The 24,305-nt window shown below is 40.9% G+C and overlaps 1 protein-coding gene across 5 annotated transcripts in view; it reads left to right on the plus strand.

The window, feature by feature from the left end:
* SMAD9 (SMAD family member 9) overlaps positions 1–22,497 on the plus strand; it is a 67,587-nt gene extending 45,090 nt beyond the window's left edge. For 2 of the 5 annotated variants that reach the window (XM_045567026.1, XM_045567025.1), the window contains exons 3-7: positions 2,620–2,877; positions 7,333–7,443; positions 8,940–9,161; positions 16,853–17,109; positions 21,764–22,497. In XM_045567026.1, coding sequence (XP_045422982.1) covers positions 2,620–2,877; positions 7,333–7,443; positions 8,940–9,161; positions 16,853–17,109; positions 21,764–21,907 — 992 coding nt within the window. In that variant the 3' untranslated portion in view covers positions 21,908–22,497. Of the gene's footprint in view, positions 1–2,619; positions 2,878–7,332; positions 7,444–8,939; positions 9,162–16,852; positions 17,110–18,948; positions 19,138–21,763 lie in introns of those variants that run through there. The other 3 variants (XM_045567027.1, XM_045567028.1, XM_045567030.1) reach the window with 3 other exon arrangements.
* The last annotated feature ends 1,808 nt before the right edge of the window (positions 22,498–24,305 follow it).

The following is a 24,305-nucleotide window of genomic DNA, read 5'->3' on the forward strand; positions in this document are numbered from 1 at the left end:
AGATTTAAAGATAGCATGGTATTTAAAAGGTGGCATAAAATAGAAACAGATGTCTGTAAGCTCACTGTGTCATATTTGCAAGCAGTAGTTGAGATGCGGAAATGGAATTAGGTAATTAGGAATAGCTGTGTTTTGAGTGAACGTATTTAAAAATATGATCAGTGCAAATCTAAGTAACTGAGCCAGTCAGGCTAAATAACGGACCAGGGTGATATTATCAATTTTCTTTGCAAACATTCACTGCTTTTGGTTTTACCAAGATGGTAAAAACATACTGTCAAGATATTTGCTATGATAAAGGAAAATACATCCTTTCTTTTCTCTTGGTGCCTCGGATCTGCAGGCCATGAAGAAATAGAAGTCTCTAGATTCCGAAGGGGGTGACATACTATGTTTATCCATGCTAGGAGTGCATTGTAAATATCTTACATTAAAACTGCAGTAACAGAGATTATTCAAATTCTTCTTCATCAAAGAAAATGAGTGTTTATTTGAACATTCTTAACTTTGTGATGAAGAAGTGTCATTGAAAAAAGAAGCTGTATGTCATCACCTGTGTCAACCCCTCCCTTCCAACTGTTTATGAGGCAAGTCGTCTTTGTATTCCTGCATAGTCACTAAATAGATTGAAGGAAATTCAGGGGTTTATCACCCGTGTCACTTTTGCGTGCTGATGTTAAATGCTTGTTCTCCAGTGTCATAAGGCAGTATCTGTATGCAAACACTAGCTTGTAAAGGGGGAAGCAATTGTTTGTTTCTCTGCCACTCTCACCTGTAGTGGTTTTAGTTTAAAACCTTTCATTTACCCTTTTGAGTTATTTTCTGTCTATAGAACTGAAAATTATTGCTTCTTAAGAAAGAAATAAACGTATAACGGCAAAAGGCGAACGGCAGACTTTGTGGTGAATATTACTGTTATTACTATTGTTCTTGTCTGTTCATTCCAAAACATTGACTTTTTTTAAAGATTTAATTTTTTTAGAGAAGTTTTTGAACATTTACTTTTTATGAAAGTTTTTTTGTTAATATGATATTTGCTTATGGTGACAAATCTGAAGTGTGATAAAAATAAGAGCCATCCTGTCCATCCCCAGAAACAACATCTTTTAACCATTTCTTGCTTAGGTCTTTGGTATATCTCTCCATCATTACTAAAAACTAGGGAGGTAATTCTAGATGATACGATTATACATCTGTTTCCAAATTTATCACCTTTAGATGATTTCATTGACTCTCTAACATAAAGAATGAGGATTTAGCTCATTTATATTATCTTCTTCCTTCCTTCCTCTTCTCAATCCTTGATATCTATATTTTAGTTCATAGTTTATATTAATTTTTGGTTATTCTACTGGTTTCTGTTGTGGAATTTGGGGGTAGGAATTATTTGCCCTCAGAAGGGCATTGGTCCATTGTCCTCTAGCAGCCAGTGTTGTGGCAGAAAGTTGAAGTAGGTTGATTCTCATTTCTTTGTAGTTGACTTTGAGGTGATCCTCTTGGAGCTTTTAGAATATTCCATTTACCCCTTGATGTTTAAATTTAAGACAGAATGACTAGGTCTGGATCTTTTTTCCTTAATTGGGCTCTGGATACTCTATGGCTCTTTTTTGTGTGAAGACATAGATACTTTTTTTTAGCTCTCAAAAGTTTTCTTCTGTTATTTCTTTGATTACTTCTCCCTTTGTCTTCTCTGCTTCTGTCTGGAACTTAGGTTGGTCACAGGTGGCACTTTGACAACATTTATGGAGTACCCCCTTTATGCCAGGCATTGCAACCCCTTAGGAGTTGATAGGAGCTATGAGTGCTGAGGCAAAGCTTGCCTTTGAGAATATCAGTCCATTCCTAAATTTTGTATAGAATCAAAATCAGGAACACTCACATTATTTTTAAAGAGAGGAACTCAGAAGAAATATGCTAAAATGAACAAACTTAATTTACAGATTTCCTTATAGTTGCTTTAACTTACTCACTTTAATTATTCACCATTTATATTTAACATAATAACTTTTAGTCAGTCACCTTTAAATCTTTCCAGTAAGGACAAATAGAATGTATTTTATTTCAGCAGCACTGCTGAGCCTGAAGTTGAGGCAGGTCGTCTAAATAATTCAACATGGTCTTAGAAGGAAAAATATTCTGGGCATCACGTTTCACTGCAAGCAATAGAAACCAATTTTACCTAAACAACAACCGCAACCAGAAAAAGACTTTATTGGCAGAATTAAAGGAAAAAGTAAACAATCAGGTTTCTAGCAGGCGAAGTATTAGGACAGCTCTGGTCATTTCCAAGGTAGGAATGAATAGGCAGTCTCTTTAGAGTGCTGACATTAGAAGGATCCTCCTCTACACGTTTTCATGAATTGTGACATTCTGCTTATGATTCAGGTACAAGGACAAAGACTGTGGGTTTACCTTGACCCACACGCTCACATCATGGGTAGAGAGGGGACCTTAATGGACAGTTTCACGATGAGCACAAAAAGTAGTGGAGGGAGAGTTCTCAAAGGAAAAACACTTTTATCATCAAAAAATGGGCAGACAAAAAAAGCAAATGTGCACTGCATTCTGTCCTGATGAGCAATGTCCGATTCTAACTCTTTCCTGCCCTTCTGATCCTAGTGCTGCCTCCTGTGCTCGTGCCAAGACACAGCGAATATAACCCCCAGCTCAGCCTCCTGGCCAAGTTCCGCAGCGCCTCCCTGCACAGCGAGCCACTCATGCCACACAATGCCACCTATCCCGACTCCTTCCAGCAGCCCCCGTGCTCTGCGCTCCCTCCCTCGCCCAGCCACGCCTTCTCGCAGTCCCCGTGCACGGCCAGCTACACCCACTCCCCGGGAAGTCCTTTGGAGCCAGAGAGTCCGTATCAACACTCAGGTCAGTAAGAGCTACGGCCTGTGGGAGAATATGGCAAAATAGAACCCAGCGTGATTAATTATGGTGGACAATCATGATTACAGTCATCGTAACTGACATCCGTAGAGTGCTTTACAGTTTACAAAGCATTCTCCTTTAGGTCGCTGGACCCTGACATCCTCCGAGGTGATCAGGACCGGAGCCGCCTTGGAGCGATTACCCTGGAGTAACAGCATGTTTTTGCCCTGGTTTCTGGTTCCAATCCCCTGGAAGCTCTCAGAAACTAAATGAATTTGAACAGCATACCTGGGAATTTCTGAGGATTTTTTTTTAAAAGGCAATAGAAATAAGATTAAAATATTTCCTAACCCAAGCAGGAAGACTTGGCCTGAGGGTGAGCGGCTCAAGGATCAATGCTAGGACTTTTCTCTGGCTGCCTCTTTCGACAATCGGAGGCAGTCCCTGCTTGCAGAAGGTGTGTGGGCCATTGAGTGGGCCAGAGAGCGAAGCCCCAGCTCCAGCCAGGGCAGTCTCCCGTTTTGCTATGTGAAGCTTAGGACAGCGTGTTGAGTATGGAGCTCTTTAATTTGCTGAACTGAAAAAGCATATGGAAGGGAAAGGGAGAATCTAGCATATCATCATAATTGCATTTGCTGCCATACCTGTAAAGTGGATCTAAATTGAGATAACGAGGAAAAGACTCACATGTACCTCATGAGTTTGAGATAAATACTGCTCAGAGCTCACAAGTGCCTAAAGGTGTACATAGATACACTTGCTGCCAGATGTTACAATCGGCCTCCTTTATTTATTCATATGTTCATTATTTAGCAGATATTTATTAAACTCTTATAATATGCAAGCATTGCTTTAGGGTTGCTGAAAGGGGAATTAAAAGATTACAAAAAAATTATTCCTGTCCTCCAAGAACTTACAAAGTGTGGGGAGATAAAGGGAGTTGCCTCTTCTCTTTTGAGTTATTTAGTTGTTTTTTGCCCCCTGAGCAAGTTACATTTATTATACTACATTATGTATTAATAATTGCTTGTGTGTCTATTTCCCCAATTAAACTATGAGTCTTCCCTTTTCTACGTCCAGCACAGAGCCTGAAACGCAGTGGTCGCTCATCAGTTGCTTATTGAGTAGATAAACCATCACACAGGCATTTGGAACATGGGACTAGCGCTCAGGACCGTAGGGTAGGTTTTATGGACTCAGTGAGTGATGATGGAGCATTTGCTAAGCGTCCAGCACTGTGCCGGTGCTAGACGTGCAATGATGATTAAGACCCCTCTCAGTTTCAGTTACCTGAGGTCAACTGCAGTCTGAAAATATTAAATAGAAAATTCCAGAAATAAATAATTCATAAGTTTTAAATTGCTTGCCATGCTAATCTGAGTATTGTGATAAAATCTCGCACCATTCTGCACTGTCCCGCCTAGGACCTGAATCATCCCTTTGTTCAGCATATTCATGCTGTATACACTACCCACCCCCAAGTCACTTAGTAGCCTTCCCTGTCATCGAGCAACTGTCATGGTATTGCAGTGCTTGTGTTCAGGTAACCGTTATTTGACTTAATAATGGTTCCAAAGCACAAGATAGTGATACTGGCATGTTGTTATAATTATTCTGTTATTAGTTATTGTTGCTAATCTCTTACAAACTGCACCTAATTTATACATTAATCTCTATCACAGGTATGCATGTATAGGAAAAAACTAATATATACAGGGTTCAGTACTATCCACGGTCTCAGGCATCCACTGGGGGGCTTGGAACATATCCCCCGAGGTTAGGGGGGGACTCTGGGGTCTCTGACCTGGAAGAGGCAGTGACTATTGAGAACAATCATGGAAACAAGTAACCTTTTTACCAGGGAACCAGGCAAGTGATTTTAAGGATTACTAAAGCAGGGATGTGGGCTTGGAAAGAAGGCAGTGAATTGGAGGAGGGGGACTCAGAGGGACTGACGTGGGGCGAAAGCAGAGACGGAGGCTCAGGAGTCATTCACCCGGTGTGGGAGCAGATGGCTGAAGTCTTGCAAGTGGCTGAGATCTCCGAGAAAGAGGCACAACAGCAAGAGAAGTCATTTGAGGACAGAGCCATGGTTAAGGGATGGGAGCGTAATTATGTTGCAAGATATATATTTACATACCACACATCTATGCTGTAAAGACTTCCTGTACTGACTCTGAATTCCTGCCCTGGTCACACTGACAGGTTGATATTCTTCCTCCTCTTCCCACCCAGGAAAGGCAAGCCCCGACAGCCACGCCGAAGCTGGTTAATTTCTCACGGAAGGCACAGCCCCTTTCATTTCAAAGAAAATAGTTCTTTTCTGAATGACTAACAGCAAAATGCCAACCGGAGTGACACACTCGTAGATATGAAGAAGAGTGAAAGGGACTTTTGAGATTACCTAGTTTCAGCCCTTACAGTTTTTAAACAGCTTTATATATAATTCACATACTGTACAATTCATCCATTTCGAGTGTACAATTCGACGGCTTTTTCGCATATTACAGTATAATTTTTTTAAGTTGTGGTAAAGTGTATCTAACACAAAATTTGTCATTTTAACTATTTTTAAGAGTAGAATTCCATGGCATTAAGTACATTCATGATGTTGTGTGGCCCTCACCACTGTCTATTTTCAAGTCATCACTCCAAACAGAAACCCCGTACTCATTAAGTCATAGCTCCCCATTTCCTGCTTCCTGGCCCCTGGTGACCTCTAATCTACTTCCTGTCGCCATAAATTTGCCTATTCTAGGCACCTCCTAGAATAGATACAAATATTCATACAATATTTGTCCTTTTGTGTCTGGCTTATGTCACTGAGCAAAGTGTTTTCACAGTTTATCTGCGTGTTTTAGCATGTGTCAGTACTTCATTTTTGTGACTGAACAAATATTCTGTTGTATGGAGATACCACATTTCACAAAACCCATTCATCAGTTGTTGGATATTTGGATTGTTTCCACCTTTTGGCTATTGTGAATAAGGCTGCTGTGTTTCTGTTTCTGTCCCTGCTTTCAGTTCCTTTGGTTATGTACCTAGGAGTGGAACTGCTGCATCATGTAGTAATTCAGTGTTCAGCCCCTTAATTTTCCAGGTAGATTTACTTAAGGACCCACAAAAGGATCATCTTGCTTTATAACTTTTTCACCAGGGTCACATAGTACATTTTCTCACAAGAAAATACCTTATCCATGGTTTTCTAGTGTGGTCCATGAACCCCTGCATTTGTATTGCTGTCAAGGCCTGTTAAAATGTACATGGTGGCTGTGTACAGTGGCTCACACCTGTAATCCCAGTACTTTGGGAGGCCAAGACAGGAGGATCGCTTGAGGCCAAGAGTTCGAGACCAGGCTCGGCAACATAGCAAGACCCTGTCTCTATAAAAAAGTGAAAAAAATTAGCTGAATATGGTGGCATGCAGCTAGAGTCCCAGCTACTCAGGAGGCTGAGGCAGAAGGATCCCTTGAGCCCAGAAGTTGAAGGTTGCAGTGAGCTAGGCTGATGCCACAGCACTCTATCCTGGACACAGAGTGAGACTGTGTCTCAGAAAAAAAAAGTACATGGCTACGTCCAACCACTGATCTATTGAATCAGATTTTCTGGGTGTGGGGCCAGGATTCTGATTTTAGCAAGTTCTACTGGCAATTTTTGTGCACTTAAGTGTGAGAACTACTTGTGTGAACAGTTAAATTCAACAAAGGCAGGTTGACCCAAATGTTTATGCCACTGAATTCCACCATTAATGTACATAACAAGACCATTCTGGAATGTATACTGAAGGAATCAGTTGTTGTAAGGTCTTCCCTTAAGAGTTTTCCCTCTGCCTCATGAGTTTTTACTGTGTTATGAACTACTCCCTGATAAGATATTATCTGCTGAATGTATCCCATTTGCCTAACCATGATCACTATCCAATTGTAGAACAGACATTCGAGGAGAAGGGCTCTTCTTAGTGTGCCTTGGGCACAAGGTTATAATTAGGTTTCAGCTATTCTGTGTTTTGGGGGCATATCTTAAAGTGTCTCAGGGACAAAGCATCCCTGTGGCCATTTTGCTATCCATGGCAACACAGGAGCTGAAAATTAAGCTCCCTTCAAGGAAGGTTTAGCTTTCTCTGTGTTGTGCAAGAGTAACAAACTATTCTGCTATTAAGAAAAGCTAGAAGAACAGCTCCTAGATTTGAAAATATTGTCATGAAGTCATTTGAAATAATGATAACTCATAAGTCAGAGAAAACTAATCACCCCTTTAGTGAGGATCTCAGAACAGCCAGTTTCCTCTGTAGGACACTCACAATGTCACTTAACAGAGCCTAGTCACATTTATATGGTCTCACTGTAGCGGTAACACTGTCCACCAACCCCAGGAGTTTAACCCAAAAAATGTTGGGTCCGACCGTCTTTGTGTAGTTTATCAGCTTGATGATTCTTTTGTTCTACTGCTTTCTTTTAGCTGACACACCACCCCTGCCTTATCATGCCCCAGAAGCCCCAGGGACCCAGAATGGCCGACCTGTAGATGCCACAACTGATAGACATTTAGTGCTATCGGTACCAAATGGAGGTAAATTGCAGATGGACAACTAAATGTAGCTGTTTTCCAACAGTGTTTCCTGTTACCCCCAAACAAAACAAAATAGAAAAATGTGTTGGCTTGCTCTTCTGCATGTGTTTTAAGAAGCAGATAGTGTGGCTTTGCATTTTAACATTGGCATTCCTTGGTGTGTAGAATGGATGTTTTATCATCCTCGTTACTAGAATAAGTTAATTTTTAATTTTAACCTGGCATATAGAAGTTTGTAGTTCCTGATGCTTAGTGTGGCATTGGGAACTTAAGAAGTGAGAGGTTTTGTTCTATTTGTGTTTTTACTATAGATTTATAGTGGTATCTTTCATTTGGCTAGGCAGTGCTCTTAGAAATATACATAAATAAGGTCTTTACAAAATTTTATTTGCATATTATCATAGGCTAGATTAGATAAGTGTTGCTCAACTGTAATGTTCACATAAGCTATGTGGTGATTTTGTAGAAATGCAGATTTGATTCTTTGGATCTGGGGTGGGGTCCAAGAATTTGCATTCCTAAGAAGCACCCAGGCTACTGCTCCATGAACCACATTTTGAATAGACAGGGTCTAAAGGAGTTTACTATTTAAATATCCCAGAGTGAATTCTTTTATAAGTGAAGATCCTTTTGTAAGTCAAATAATAATCTCTTAATTTATTTATTTTATAAATTTATGTTTTAGTGCATACAGGAGCACACTCTAGAATTGCTAGGATATTCAAGGAAAAGAAGGATAGTATACAATCAATAGAAAGGCAGAGAAAGCGTGTGGGTGGCAAAGAAAAGAAGAACTCTGAACTTTGGATGGTTATAGGAAACTTCTTAACTTTAAAATTTGGAGTGAAAACATAATATTTGTAGGTTTCCTAATGAAATATCCAGCTCTAAAATGTTTTTGTGCCATACATAACTAGATGTCCAGTATGTACACAAAGGAGAATGTGAGCCCCTCTATGTGGAAGGTTTTTTTTTTCTTAAATAATTTAAAGTTCTATTCAGTGGTTTTGATTTGGTTTTTATCATATCCAAACTATTATTTCTCATCTTTAGTTTGTTACACAATGACACGTTTTGCCACCGGGATTCAGTTTGCACAGTAACAGTAACGCTGTCTTTAGTATGTAAAGAGGAGGTGACGTGCCAACTTCCTTTGAGCTCTGTTTGCTTTAAGGCTGATGATTTTTTACATCGATCTGTTCACGCTGTCTTTCTCCCTGGCACCCGCATTGCTGATACACATTTACAAATGCTCTAATCATGGACAACTAGCAAGGATCCTGGCCTCTGCCCCTCAGTCCTGCAAACCAAATGAGCCAACCCCACACAGCTTCCGTGAAAGTGACAGGCTTTGAAAGATTGCAAAGCTGCATAGTTGGTCTTGCGGCCACCACCTTTCTGGCCAAAAGCATTAATGTGACTCTCCAGGTGGAGTTGTGAGCCGTGAAGCCCAGGTATGACAGTAGTGACGTGCTGTCTGGTTTGTTTCCTTGCAGACTTCCGGCCGGTTTGTTACGAGGAGCCCCAGCACTGGTGCTCGGTCGCCTACTATGAACTGAACAACCGCGTTGGGGAGACGTTCCAGGCCTCCTCGCGAAGTGTGCTCATAGATGGGTTCACTGACCCTTCCAATAACAGGAACAGATTCTGTCTTGGACTTCTTTCGAATGTGAACAGAAACTCCACGATAGAAAATACCAGGAGACACATAGGAAAGGGTAAGAGCAAATATGTCATTCCTTTATATGGTCTTCTGAGCTGAAATGTGGAAATAGAAACCAGTCATCTGTTGGTTGTGTAGCCTTGTGGAAAGACACCAGGGCAGGCGAGCTGTGGGGGCAGTTCTGGTGTGACCATCCGGGAAAGCGCATGGGCTTTTGGGATCTTAGTCTTTCTGCCTCAGAAGTCAGCCTGCCACCTGTTGCGAGGTGGCGTGGAGTGGGTATTGCAAAGACAAGCGGATGATAAATATGGAAGCAGCATGAAATTATTGAATGGAAGTATTATGCATTATGACTGAATTGCCTAAAGATGCTAAGATAACTTCCAAAGAAGAGGAATTCCGACTGGATGCTTATTTATATCAGGTAAAGTTCCCTCTGGAGACTGAGAAGCTAGGTGGTTAGAAATAATGACTGATTTGTGTTTGTGATTGGAGATCTCTTGCATCCAGGTGATTGTTACGACAGCTGATTGGGCACAGGCCACACTGGCCTCCTATCAGTGGTGCTTTTAAATCCCACCTCTTCAGTGTGCGCAATGGTAGCAAATCCCAGCTGAATATGAGGCCTCGTTGAATATCTTTAAATTATTTTCTTTTATATTAGAACAGTTGACATCTTTGAGTGATACTACTCTGGAGTCACAAGTGTAAAGACCTTCAGAGTCATTTGATCTTTTCTCTCTCCTTCCCACACTTAAACCACCTCGGGAAGGTAGCCTTGAGCCTATTTTTTCAAATTTCCAGGGGAGATTCATTATTCCACTTGGTGATGCAAATATTCTTCCTAACACACCTCCTAAATGCCTCCTGTTGTAGTAAACCTACATGTCATTGTTAGAAACAGGCTGAATTTGTTCATTGGTGTTGACTCTTAATGGAGACTGTTACTTTATGCTTATTTATATTCTCTTTCTTTCCATAGTAGCTTTTGGCAGCTCGTAAGAAACCTTTGCAGTGAGATGATAAGTCAAAACTAGAAAATCAGGCCAAGCATGGTGGCTCGTGCCTGTAATCCCAGAACTTTGGGAGGCAGAGGCAGGATTGCTTGAAGTCAGGAGTTCAAGTCCAGCCTGGGCAACCTAGCAAGACCCCATCTCTCCACACCCTGCTAATAAAAAAATTAGCTGGGAGTGGTGGCATGCACCTGTATTCCCAGCTACTCAGGAGGCTGAGACAGGAGGATCGTTTGAGTCCAGGAGTTTGAGGTTACAGTGAGCTATGATTGTGCCACTGTACTCCAGTCTGGGCAACAGAGTGAGACCCTTTCTTTTTCACTCCGTTGAGAAAGAAAAGAAAGAAGAGAAAATCAGAAACTGGGGTTGGGGATAGGGGAGAAGAATCCAAGCAGGTCATTGTGACTGTGGTTGTCATTTTGCTCTGGGTTTCCTGACAGGGAGGTCGGAAAGAGGAAACTCACTCTGTCATGTAATTTTTATCTCAAAGGGGGAAATAGCTGTTCTTCAAAGGAAATAATAATTTTACTTTGATTGCATTCTTAAACAAGTTTCTCAGGCCTGGCTTTACTTTCAAGTGATTTTTATAAGAATCTTCAGTGAATGTGATAACACAACAAAGTGACTATCCTCAACAATAAGTTAAGGATACTTTAAAATAAGAGTGAAACAGGAATGTTCCTAACCCAAAGAAATATTAAATGCCTGAGGTGGTGGATACCCCAATTACCCTGATTTGATTATTTCACATTGTGTGCCTGTATCGAAAAATCACATGTGCCCTATAAATATATATAACTCTTGTGTACCCATAATAACTAAAAATAAAATTTTTTTACATTGAAAAATAAACTTAAAAAAAAAGAATCTTCAGTGAAATCTAAAGGCAGAGCATTAACAGGTAACTTTGTGGAGCTATTTGCTAAGGGCTTTGCAGGTTGGTTTCTGTATTAAACTTCTGCTGGTGCCAGTGGATCCAAAGATAGGATTAAAATATTAAAGGAGCACTGAATACCTGCTGGGAACCTTTCTGCAGTTACCTGCTTCAGGGTGTTCCTGATGAGGACGTGCAGAGTAGATGTTCTGTGTTGCGGACTGAGAGCTAATCCGTGGGGTTAAGAAACCATACGAGCAAGGCTGATGACCTGTTCTAAAAGCCGGAATGCCCATCTGAGTGCTCACCTGGAGGGAAGGGCCCTCAGTCTCGCTAATCCCTAAGGCAGAGTCACAGTTTTCTCAGAAAGCTGCTTAGGAATTACTCTAATGTAGAATTGTTTTTTCTTTTCTCTCCTCCCCTCCCCTCCACTCCCCTCCCTTCTCCTCCCCTCCCCTCCCCTCCCCTCTCCTCCCCTCTCCTCTTCTCTCCTCTCCTCTTTTCTTTGAGGAGCTACAAGTCATGCCATAAAGCATAGCAGAAAAACGGGTTGGCTTAGGAGATTTTAAACCAAGGGCTGTCAGTCTTCTGTGTGGTCACGGGACTGTCTCGGGTGCTGCCGTGGGTATCTGGTTCTGAGCCGCCTCGCCTGGCTTCCTGGAGCACCAGCCCGAATAAGTTAACTGCAAAGTGCACTCCTAGTGTAGTGAGTAAGTTGCTCTGCAGAGTTAATTAATAAAGACACTTAGATTTTAGAGATATGCATTCATCTCACCAATATTTACTGAGCGCCTAGTCTCAGCCGGACTAGACACTAGGGGTGCAGCAGGGAGACAAGGACGAACCCCCTGCTTTCATGGGTAGGTGCTGCTAGGGAGAAGACACACAAGGAACACTGTAGAGAGTGGGTCCAGCACAGAAAAACAAAGCAGGGGAAGAGAAGGGGGCCTTTAGACCGGTGTAACCAGGGAAGGCCTTCCCGGGAAGGTGACATTTGAGCAGATGGCTAGAGAGGGAATTGGCGATATGGACATTTGGGAGAAGCGTTCTCAGCAATGAGAACAGCAAGTGCAAAGGCCCCGTGCCTGCCTGGCTTGTCATGAGAAACAGCTGAGAGGCCGTGCATGGAGCAGAGGGAGGGGACAGATGACAGGAGCCCAGAATCTGTTTGAAGGGCTTTGGCTTTCACTGTGTGGGAAACGGGAAGACAGATCTAGGTTGAGGAGTTTATACCGTCTGAGTTTGTGCTTCAAAAGGATCCCCTGGCTGCTCTACTGAGATTAGACTGTAGCGGGCAAGGGTAGAAGACATGTACAAAAAAATATAATTTTTTTTTATAGTTAGAAATAAGCCATTTTCCCTTTCATTAGTTATCAGTCAGCTTTGAGGCAACTTCTGGCTTGTGTTCCTTGTGACTTAAAATTAGCTGAGATGGCTGGTCCTCCTTAAGGAGGTAACATCACTACCCTGGTGATTTGGGAATGACGTAACAGCCTAGGTGACTGGACGATCACCTCGCCTCCTTTTTTAAAGAGTGGCTTTTAAGATGGCCTCGATTTCCAAATAATTAGGCAGACCACACACCTGCATGAACATAGACCTTGAGGTAGGATTATATTTCTTAGGAACTCATCCCTTAATGTAATCATAATCACTAGTACGTTTCTTAGCACTTGTGATTTCTGATGTAACTTAAGTCAGCTCTGTTAACCCTCCGAATGGGCCTGTGCCGGGTTCTTGGTATGAAACGACACTGAGCAAGACAGGCTTGGGGCTCTTGTGCGGGCGTAGACGTGCTGCATTCGTCCTGCCGGACGTCTGTTCTTCCCTTCCTGGGAGAGAAAATGGATAATCTTGATAATTCCTGAGGCATTAACCTCAGTTATGGAAATTTCTGAGGTAAATCAAGAGCATCTTGAAAATAATTATCACATATACCAAATCATCCGATTGTTTTTGAAATTGGAATTTTTAAAAACCTTTCTATGAATCTTTATTTTCTTGCAAGTTTTTGTGGAATTCCAGTATTTCTTCCTGTTTTATGAAAGGAATTATCCTAATATAAGGGATGTGTTGGGCAGTTCCTTTGAAGGATGATCTGCACTTCCAGGTGCTGTTTGGATTGCTTCCCTTCTCGATGCATTTAGTTTCCACCTCAAAATATCCTTCTAGTCTATCTTTGAACATGTGCAAGGCTACTCATCTTTATTTTTCTTAATTTTTTTTTTTGCCTCTCCCTACCAGGCTACTCATCTTTAAAAAACCAAATCCTAAAAAATATTTTAGCAAAGGATGTCATACTATTGTGATCGTTAAACTTGATGTTGCAGAATACTTAATATCCCGAGAAAATATTCACAATATATTACTAAATGAAAAAAAAAAGTTGTAAAACATCCTGTAGAGTATGATCGCAATTTTATTTTTAAAAATTGCACATAAAAGACTGGCCCAGAGGTGACTTCATGTGAATTAGGAAAAGGTGCCCCTTTCTCAAGAGAAATTACTGCCATCTGCTGGAAAAGTACTGTAATAATTATACACAGCTCAGACTAGGAGGCAGACCCTGGAGTTGTGCAGTGTGCAACCGTAGGCACAGTCCTGTGGAGGACCCACCTCCATCAGCTGACCTAGGCCCCGGTGTGGATCTGGAAATCTGTACTTTTCTATATTTTTATGATCATACATTAAAACTTTTTCTTAGCGAAGGAAATTTCAACTACACACAGAAGTAGAGGAGTATAATGAGTCTTCAAATTACCATCTCCAGCTTCAATAATGATTCCCACTCTCTGCCCTTCTTTTTCATCTATCCCATCACAATATATATATTTTTGCTAGAATATTTCAGAGCAAATCTAAGACTTCATATATTCTCCCATCTATTTGAGTGTATAACTAAGGAAAACCCCGGGTGCTCGTGGTCCTAATTCACCACAACACAGGACTCCAAACTCTCCAATCTCATAAAAAGTAGGGGGCAGTCACACCTACTTCTTAGAAAGTTCAGATAAAGAAAGACCAAATGGAAATGTAGTCTAAGGTGTGAGCAGAACCTGCCTGAGGACCTCAGTGCCTGGGTTTCCTGTATCATCTTGGGTAGTACTTGCTTTGGGGCATTTATCCTTATTGCTGGGAGTTAGAACAGGCTGTGGGATTGTGACAGTAGCTTTGTTTTCCACTTCTAAAGCTTCTCAGTTACAATAATTAACGTGTTATTGGCATATTTTATTGCACCAATAATAGGTATGATGTCACTTTTAAGCATTTCATATAGAGCTGTCATCATGGAGGCTGCAGTAAACTCTGCACATGTTCATTTTTTCCTGTACTGATTTAAAGGGATGTCACATAAATTAGTTCACAAATAACAACCTTCAGTGAGGTGAAATTCTGAAATAGTTATAAAAACTCCTGCTAGTATTCATGAACAGAACGGGATAATGAATTCTGTGAAACTCTTGTCTGAATATAGTTGCCAAGTATCACGGGCTTAAAAATCCAGCCCTTCCAATTTCAGGACTGGCTTGTACACTGGCCTGAGCTTCTCATCGGTGCTTTCCAAAGTGTGGCAAAGTGAGGCAGCATCAGCCTCACCTGAGAACTTGTAGGAAATGCACATTATTGGGCCTCATCCTAGACCTACGAAAGCAGTGATCTGTTTTTGTAATAAGCCCTCCAAATGATTCTGGTAAAGCTAAAGAACAAGCTGTTCTATTCCGTGGTGATCTTGCATATGATACATATGACTTAATGCCACTACTTTGGCCTGCCAGGTGGGTGCAAATAAAATCGTTTGCTGGCTGGGCAGATGGCTCACATCTGTAATCCTAGCACTCTGGGAGGCCAAGGCAGGAGGATCACTTGAGCTCAGGAGTTTGAGACCATCCTGACCAAGAGCAAGACCCTGTCTCTACAAAAAAATAGAAAGATTAGCTGGGTGTGGTGGTGTGCACCTGTGGACCCAGCTACTTAGGAGGCTAGGGCAGGAGGATCGCTTGAGCCCAGGAGTTGAAGGTTGCAGTGAGCTATGATGACGCTAGTGCACTCTACCGGGGGTGACAGAGCGAGACTCTGCCTCAAAAAAAAAAATTTTTTTTGCTTACTGGACTCTTTAGATGTTGCTGTCTCTGGCCCAAACCCGGCCTCCTTCACACAAAGGTCAGTTCCGCCCTCTCCTGGTGTTCAGAGGGGACCTCTTCCTTCTTCTCCCTCAGGACGCTGAACTGCTGCCTCCCTGCCCAGTCTCTCCTCTGCCAAAGTGTGCTGTGGTTGCAGATAAGTCTTTAACAGGATTGAAAACCACCCCCTAAATAAAGACTGGAGTCATATAACAAAAATCTTAACTGTTCTACATAATAGAGTTGGGGAGGATTATATATTTGAAGGTCATTCAATTCAAATACCTACTCTACTCTGGTGGTACAGCCAAGTAACTATGTTCCAGCCAGTTAGGACCATCCTTCTGCCTACTGGGCACGACCTCCTGGCATGGGTTTCAGGCCCAAGGCCATGCGGGAGAGTGAATGGTGGAGCTGAGGAAGAGAGGGTTGAGAGGAAGGCTGAGGGAAGAGAAGGGGGAGCCAGGCTGATATACGCAGTGACAGGGGACCTTGGCCTGAATATCCAGAGCTGGGCTGCTTCTGTGTGACCCTAGGCCGTTTTCTTCAGAGTGATGTGACTGGAATATATAATGCTCAAAATCATTCTTTTCTAAAATTTTATTAAGGGAAGAGAAAACAATAAATATGGTGGGAGGTGGTCACATACAATGTAAAATTGCCACAAGTGCCACTTAGAACCTGACAAAGACACTCTGAGCAGCTACATCAGGAATGTTTCTTAAATTCAAAGTTCTGCCCACTGGAGTCTGAGGGGCCCTGGAGGCCTATAAGGTCGATTCTCTGTAAAAGCTGAAGATTTTTTTTCGTCTTAAAAGTCGGAGATTTTCCTTGAAGTGCAAGGTACGAAAAAAGTTGGGGAAAAATTGTTCTGGTATTTAATATTTTCTAGACTAGAAGTTCTTCATTTTATCTAACTCCAGTCCCTTGCTATAAATTTATGACGAATCTCAAACCAAGACAGTTGGAGAGAAAGAATCTACTAAAATTTAATTTGGAATGGAAATTACCATGAACAGCAGCATTCTCAGTGTATTCTTTTGAACTTGAATTCTAAAAATGTGAGATGAAGTGATATGAGCTACATTTTGCTTGTGAGTTTTTATATTACTATATCTGAAAATGTGGGAATTTCACTGTTCACAAGTAAAAAATAGACAATTTATGACTTGTAAGAGTGGGTCATAGACTTTTAAGTGAAATAGGTCTCTTTGAGGTATTTGTTAAGAGAAATAAATTTATATCTGTTCATAAATTAAAATTTAAATGTCATTTATTGTTTCCTCTGAAGTGGGTTTAGTGTATGCACTTACATAACATTTTCATATTAACTGTGTCCAGTTTTAAATTTTCAAATTAGCATATGTACATGAAGGTTTATTTGACTTTTTTCTGGCATGATATATTTATTTTGTTTCTAATATTATGAAACATTAATTTTGAAACAAATAAACAGGAGATTGAGAGAATGATGGGAGAAATAGTATATGACAGCCTACTGATTGGTTCTTGGGAATGATTAACATGGGTTGCAATCCACTTTTAAATGGATTCATGGGGAAAGTACAGACTATAAGTAAAAGAAGGGGCATTTGGGTCACACATTTTACTCATCTTTGGTGATTCTGACAGTGAACCTGACAGCAGAGACTTAACATCTCTTGAGGTTGAAAGAGTCAGTGGGAAGGGCGCAGTGTGAAGGAGAATGTGAAGGAAGGCCGTATTTCTGTGTCGGCAGGTGTGCACTTGTACTACGTCGGGGGAGAGGTGTATGCCGAGTGCGTGAGTGACAGCAGCATCTTTGTGCAGAGCCGGAATTGCAACTACCAGCACGGCTTCCACCCGGCCACCGTCTGCAAGATCCCCAGCGGGTGCAGCCTCAAGGTCTTCAACAACCAGCTCTTCGCTCAGCTGCTGGCGCAGTCGGTGCACCACGGCTTCGAAGTCGTTTATGAGTTAACCAAGATGTGCACTATCCGGATGAGTTTTGTGAAGGTAAGGGAGTGCTGACTCTCAGATTATAAAATGGAAAGTGATAAAACAAAAAAACATTCTTTGGTGGATGTGGCAGTTCTCCAGCCAGTTCTGGCAACACTTTTTTTAAATTCTATTAATATTAGTAGTTTTTAGGAAGAGTTCCTCGATGAGTACAAACTGTTCTCTTTAGCAGTTGTGTGAAAATTCTTACACATATTGCTTTTGGAGGAAAAACAACTAAGGTGGCTATCTCATTGTTTTTAATGCAGAAGATAAAGTGACAATAATAATTTTATAGGACTAAATGCTACAGAGATTTTTCCACCCTTCAAATTGCTAAGCACTGTTATCACTCAGTGAATGTTGGTGAATTTATCTAAACTCAATAAGACCTCTCTCCTTACTCTTAGAAAGCATACAGTCGAACAGAGGAGATAGTATTCATAGGTAAGCTACAAAATAGGCAGAAATGACTCTGATACAAGACAGTATCAAATAAGTGCTGTTATAAAGGTAGAAACAAATTGGGATGGAAATATTAGGTGAGTGTGATTAATTCTGAGAAAGTAGTACATGTTCTGCTTATGAATATGTGCTGGGTTTCTCAAGTTAAGTCTTAATGTTACTATGAAGTTTGGAGAACCAAGAAAGTTTCTTAGCAGGAAGGAAAAACAACTGGATTTGCACATTGAAGCTAAAGGCTTCAGTTTCATCATCTGCTATTTACTCTGTTGCAAGATGTTCACAAATCATTCTAATATTTCAAAAGCTGAGCTTGTTTATCACACTGTCTGGGTACATGTGACCCAGTTTCCACATTGTCATATAGCAATCCCAAGAATCAGTATGGCCTGCTTTTTCAAAGTAAATTTTTTTTAGCTCTTTAAAATTACCTTGACAAATAATTGTCCTATTTTTTTAATACTTAAATGGTGTGTTTATTGTATTTATAATTTTAATAATTACTTTCAAAATAAGAATCAAGAATATCGTTTGAAATTTCAAAAATGACTTATTGAAACCATTTCTCTTTTAGAATGACAAAGAAGTTTTATTAGAATTTACAGTTTTAAAAGCATACATTGTAAAGCAATTAATAAATACCTGGAAATCTTTTCAAATGTTCTGTTGCTTTGGAGCCAGCAGAGGGCATTAAATTGCCATTAATGAACCATCATTTGAATTGTTTTTTTTTTTTTTTTCCAGGTCTGTGTTTTTAAAGTTAGGATGAAATGCCAATATCTTATAGGTAATTACTTCACTGTAATTAAATATAAGCTGACATAAAAATCTTATTTTCCTAGTATCAACTAGATGTATTTCTCAGGTATGCAGCATTTAAATTTATAAAGCTACACAATTCACAGAAAACAAACATACTGCGTGGACTTTAAAAAATATTTAATAAATATAACTATAGATGATCAGTTTTAAAAATTATACATGAGTAAACGCTGGTGGGTACTACTGGGGGTGATGGATCAGATCACCTTTAAGGTCTCTTTCAACTCTGATTTCTACTGATCTAAACTGATTCATTCAGTCAGTTAACAAATACTTACTGAGCACCTGCTGTGTGCCAGGCCAGGTGCTGTTGTAGGTGTTTGGATACATCAGTGATTACTCACAAAGTAATGCTGAATATAGTTCAGCTGAAAGATAGAAAGAAAAAAAAAGAAAAGGAGGGAGGGAGGAAGGGAGGACAGGAAAACAAGATTACTCATTGGATTTCAGTTCTGTTGAAATATTTGAGTCACTAAATTTAAGTTCCATTGATGAACTATAAACTTTGAAAGTGTTGGTTTTAGCAATTCTATAACATTCCTGATCTCAAGTGAACACAGTTGTAATCATCAGAACCACTGTCTTGGATTGGAGGCAAAGGGAGATGGAGAACAGCCGTGGCCACACTGTTGTCCGGTTGTGCTTGATGGAGAGCCATAGAGAATGGGGAATGGTAAGAGTTTCTGTTGCAGCCTACATCAGTGTTTTGCTTTGCTTAAAAGTTACTAAAATATTAAGGAAATGCTCCCTTTTAGTATCAGAGTTATGGAAACTAATTATATCTACTGAAGTTAGTGAAAAGATGTAAACTCTAAACAATTATATAGAAATGTTTTAAATTTTGTTCATGCTTAGAGATTACTTTTTCAGTAATAAAGTATGCTTGAATCTAAAAAAAAAAAAGTTTACTCACATCTCTGCCCTCATGGAACCAATATTCTAGTAGGGAGAGACGGTGAACACCAACCATCACAAAGAAGGTGGGTGGAAAGAGCAAACCTAGCGCAGGGTGAAGGGAGTGGGAGGGGGGTCGGCTGCATGGCAGGGCAGGCCTCATCGAAAAAGAGAGCCTGCCAGGAGACTAGCCAGGGCTGTCTAGGGAGGAGCAGCAGAGGCAGAGGGAAGAGCAAGGACGAAAGAAAACCCCATGGCAAGAGGAAGCCTGGAAATTGGGAGGAACAAGCTGGCCAGTGTGGCTGGACCCTGAGCGTGGGGCGGTGAGATCAGAGCAAGGACAGGGACCCGGGGCAAGGCTTCAGCTTCCTGAGCCACAGCAAGGAGTTTGGCTGTTACTCTAAAGAACTAGCGAGCCTTTGCAGCGAAGGGACCAGAAGATTTGCATGATCCGACTTCTGTTTTTTAAGGATCACCCTGTCTGCTGTGTGGAGAACAAATATTATGCAGGCAAGGCTGTATGGAGGGAAACTAGTTGGGAGGCTGGTGCAATATTCAGGTAAGAGATGACGCCACTCCCACCAGGAGAGCCCAGTAGAGCTTGTCAGAAGCAGAAGGATTCTGAATTGTGGAGGCAGATTAGATGTGGGGTGTGAGAAAAAGAAAGGAGTTGGAAAGATGAAGTTAGTGGACTTCAACCAAGACGGAGAAGATGCAGGTGTCTCAGGCTTGGAGATAAGATTAAGAGTTCCGTTTCAGTGATAATAACTTTGCCATGTCTGCCACACACACAGGTGGAGATGCTGAGTAGGCAGGTCAATGAGTCTGGATTTCGGGCTTGAGATGTAAATTTGGGAATTACCAGCATCCGGATGGTTCTTAACTCCATGAGTTCGAATGAGAACATCAAAGGTTTGAGTTTAAACAGAGAAGACAAGGGGTTCTGGAACTGAGGCCTGGGACACATCAACATTAAAAGATGGGGGAGAAGAGAAAGAACCAGCAAAGAAACTAAGACCATCCAGTGAGGTAGTAGCAGGACCAAGAAAGTATGGTGCTTTGGAAGCCAAGAAAAGACAGTGCAGGAAGATAGGGAGTGATGAACTAAATCAAATACTGCCCACGTGGCATGAAGACAGAGAGCTGATCCTTACTTTTAGCAATATAAAGGTCTTTTTTGATCTTGACAAGAAGTTTTGTTGGAGGCTGGGGTAAAATGCTGATTGGGATGGATTTAAGAGAGAATGGAAGGGGAGGAATTGAGAAAGCCAGCATGGACAAGCCTTTTGAGGGTTTTTTGCTAGAAAGGGGATCAAAGACATAGGGCAGTAACTGGTGGGGACAGGAGGACCAAGAGAAGTATTCTGGAGATAGGAGATATTTCAGTGTGTTCATATGCTGATGGGAATGATCTAGTAGGAGCCAAAGATGGTAAGAGAGAATGAGGAGATTTGGTGGAATGATGTCCCTGGGAAGGCCAGTGAGTCTAATAACGCATAATTGGATGGACCAGCTTATTTGGAAACACTGATTACTAATCTATAGTAAGAGGTGGAAAGGCCAGGTATGTGGGTGCAGGTGCTGTGGAAATTCTCATTTCTTATTGCTTCATCTGTCTCATTAAAATAAGAAATAAGATCATCAGTTGCAGGTGTGGATGGGGAGTAGTGGTTAGAGGGTTTAGGAGGTAGAGCAGTTGGCTAGAAGGAAGGACATGAGAGCAAAGGGACTGGGGGTGTGGTGCCCCTGCCAGGTGGCATCAGAGGTCCACTTGAGGTTCATGGTCATGAATATACAGTTTGACCAGGCTGCATCGTTGTGGTGAAGTTCAGTTTTGAACCACCTCTACAGAGAATCACTGCTCCCAGTAACAAAACTGATTTGCTTGGCTGTGATCTCCCTTCATTTTTAAAATAATTTTTCATTGATGTATGGCATATAGAGAAAAATATACAAATATATTATTTCTTTTTTATTTTTATTGTCTCTCCTGTGAGTGGTGATAAATGGGAAATTGCCACGTGAGTCAGAGAGAGGAGAGCAAGCTTTGATAATCAACCCTGAAAAATCAAAAGCGCCATCCAGTTCTCTCTTTATGACTTTCAGATCCAATCACTGGTCCGTAGTAACCATTTTCTACAAAACGCTGTCTTCCGCACCAAAGGGGTGAACATAAGGTCAGGTTTCTTCCCTGTGCAAGAGAAAATGACTTGCCAGTGTTTCCCATGTGACTGGAGCCCCAGACCATCTCTAGGTCCAAGTACTGCGCTGTGAACCTGGACGGAATGCACTGATTTGGGCTCATTGCGCACGTCCAGTTGGTGCAAGGGTTGTCCTGTCCTTACCGGAAAGTAGAGGTCATGTTCTCTCCCCCTCCAGTCTCAGGAGCTTCCCTGGCTCTGCATCTGCCCCCCTCCCCACCAGCTCTGCCCAGGGCCCTGAAGGGTCACTTCAGTCTGGCACAATCACTCCCAGCTCCCTTCTTGCTTTTCAGGGTTGGGGAGCTGAGTATCATCGGCAGGATGTCACAAGCACCCCCTGCTGGATTGAAATTCACCTTCACGGACCGCTGCAGTGGTTGGACAAGGTTCTCACTCAGATGGGCTCTCCTCATAACCCGATTTCTTCAGTATCTTAACAGTCATGTCTTAAGCGACATTTCTATAGAGTAGATGCTATTGCAAGCAGTGGCTTCTATCATTTCAAATTCACGACTAATTTCTAAAGACATGTGTAAATACATATAATGTATACTATTCATATTTTTTTATCACCATTTGTTTTGTGCTTTCTAGTTAACCTGGTGCCACTACAGTGCGATTAGAAAGGCAGGTTTTTCGTGCCTGTGCTATAATAAACAGCAACTTCTTTTGCAGGAGGAAACAAATGAAAGGCAACAGTGTCAACAGTATTTGAAGGGTGCTGGCAGAGTAAAAGGCAGCTGTAGTCAACATCATTCTAAAGCATGCTGTGTGGCCTCACAGAAACAGTGAAACTGTTTATATAGCAAAATCAGGTATTAGCAGCACTAGAGCAAATAACACTCTCAGATAAAGCAAACTCATATACTTTAAATGATCTCATGTTTAGTGCTATTGACAAGAAAGAAAAAAGAAACAAGCTTGTACAGTGAATTGAGATAAGCCACAGAAACTTTATTTCTGAAACTGACATACCTATAGCTGTGCTGATATTAACGGTACATTTTAAATAAATTTAAACTGTGATTGGAAAAGAAAGAAGCTGTGAAGCTAAGCGTCCATGTTGCCTCAATCTACCACTGTAAAAAGTGAGTCTACTATGGGCAAATAAATATGAAAATCCCATGAAATGAGCTGTTACTATATTCCCAAATTTTAATACCGGAACTTAGTCCCAGAACCACCCAGGGAGATTCCTGCTTTCCACACAGGAAATCAGGTTCCTGCCGTCCTGGCTGTCCTGGCAGGCAGTCCTGCAGACTCAGAGTGCGCGGTGTACTGTGGCATGTGTCTCAGTCCTGTGTCGAGAAGCAGCAGGTGAAACAAAAGGGTGGGACAAAATTTTGAAAGCAGCACACACTGACGGACACCTTCTCACCTCCCCATGTTGAAGTCTCTAGGTGAGGGCGCTCCTTTTGCCACATTTTCCTGCCTCTTGGCAAATATTGATTATTTGCAGATTACTGAAGCAATGGTAAGGACTTTGAGAAAATCTACACATATTTTTAGATCAAATTTATGAGTTATTGAACTTAATGTCTCTGTTAATTAAATGATATACTGGTCAAACCTGGTAGCCTCTGATTAAAAAAAAACCTAAAGTCTCATACCTAGAATAAATCCCCAAATAAAGTGATAATAATTTCATAATCCCCCATGACTTCTGGGGAATAGTGATACTGAAAATAGGACATCTTTTTAAAATATACACAATATTAAGAACCTTTGTTTTATTTTCCTTTGGGTGATAGAGGAAAATCCCCCCAATTTTTAGGTACTTTCATATATTTATATATATAAAATTGCCACCCACTAAACACAGCATTGCTTGGAAAAATATTTCACATCCTCTTAAAAATGTATAATTTAAGGTGGCAGTTAGGCTTATAACAGACGGCACTTCAGTAATCCAAGAAGTTTCTTCATTTATACATTTTATCTCAACTCTTTCTAGCATTAGTGCATATGGTAGTTGTTTCTCATTAAATTGTATTCCAGGTAGAAATGATCATGTGAAAAAGATATGAGTGAGCTACTACTGTCACTTCTTGTAATGACTAGTGTTAGCTAATAGAAACTTTCATATATACAATAGGAAATAATTATTACATTTTACATTAAAACTAGGTGGCCCATTTAGTGTTTAGAAAAACCTGTAGTTTATTGGTTCATCAACTATGTATTGTGCACCTGTAGGTGCCAGGTACAATGCTAGGTACTGTGGAATCAGATGTAAACAAGAGACAGTCCCAGCTCTCACGGAGCTGAGAGTCTAACAGTATCCGTTTGTAGAGACATATTCATGTTTCAGAACTTTTAAAATAAAACAAAGCATGTGATCTTTTGCTTGAAAAAATGTAATTGATTTCTTAATTATAATATCTCTATTTTGAAATTTTTATTTCCCTTCTCTTATGAGCAGTCAAGTAATGGATTCCTTGGATAAATGCTACTATTCTTCCAGGTCTCAAAGTTGTTTTTTTTCCTCCCCTTGCTTCCCCATTTTCTTATGATTTCCCATCTCCTCTTTTCCTGGAAAAGGCATCAATATGGTGAGTCTCACATGGGTACCATTCCATGGGAGAGCTTCGAGCACACACAGCTTTGGCTCCAGAGATCAAACATAGCTTTCTTGATCTCTCCACAAGCTGTCAAACTCATCCTCTGGTAATCCTCTACTTTTACAGAATTAATCAAATCAGGCGATTTATAAATGACATCAAAAAACAAGAAACAAAAAACTTGGATTTCCATGCAACTTTGGGAAACCAGGACAAAATATTGCAGTGAATCTGAGTTTTCTGTGAAACATAAACTGTTAAATTGGTACATATG

This window comes from Lemur catta, chromosome 13 (assembly GCF_020740605.2).
Source record: "Lemur catta isolate mLemCat1 chromosome 13, mLemCat1.pri, whole genome shotgun sequence".
NCBI classification, from domain to species: domain Eukaryota; kingdom Metazoa; phylum Chordata; class Mammalia; order Primates; family Lemuridae; genus Lemur; species Lemur catta.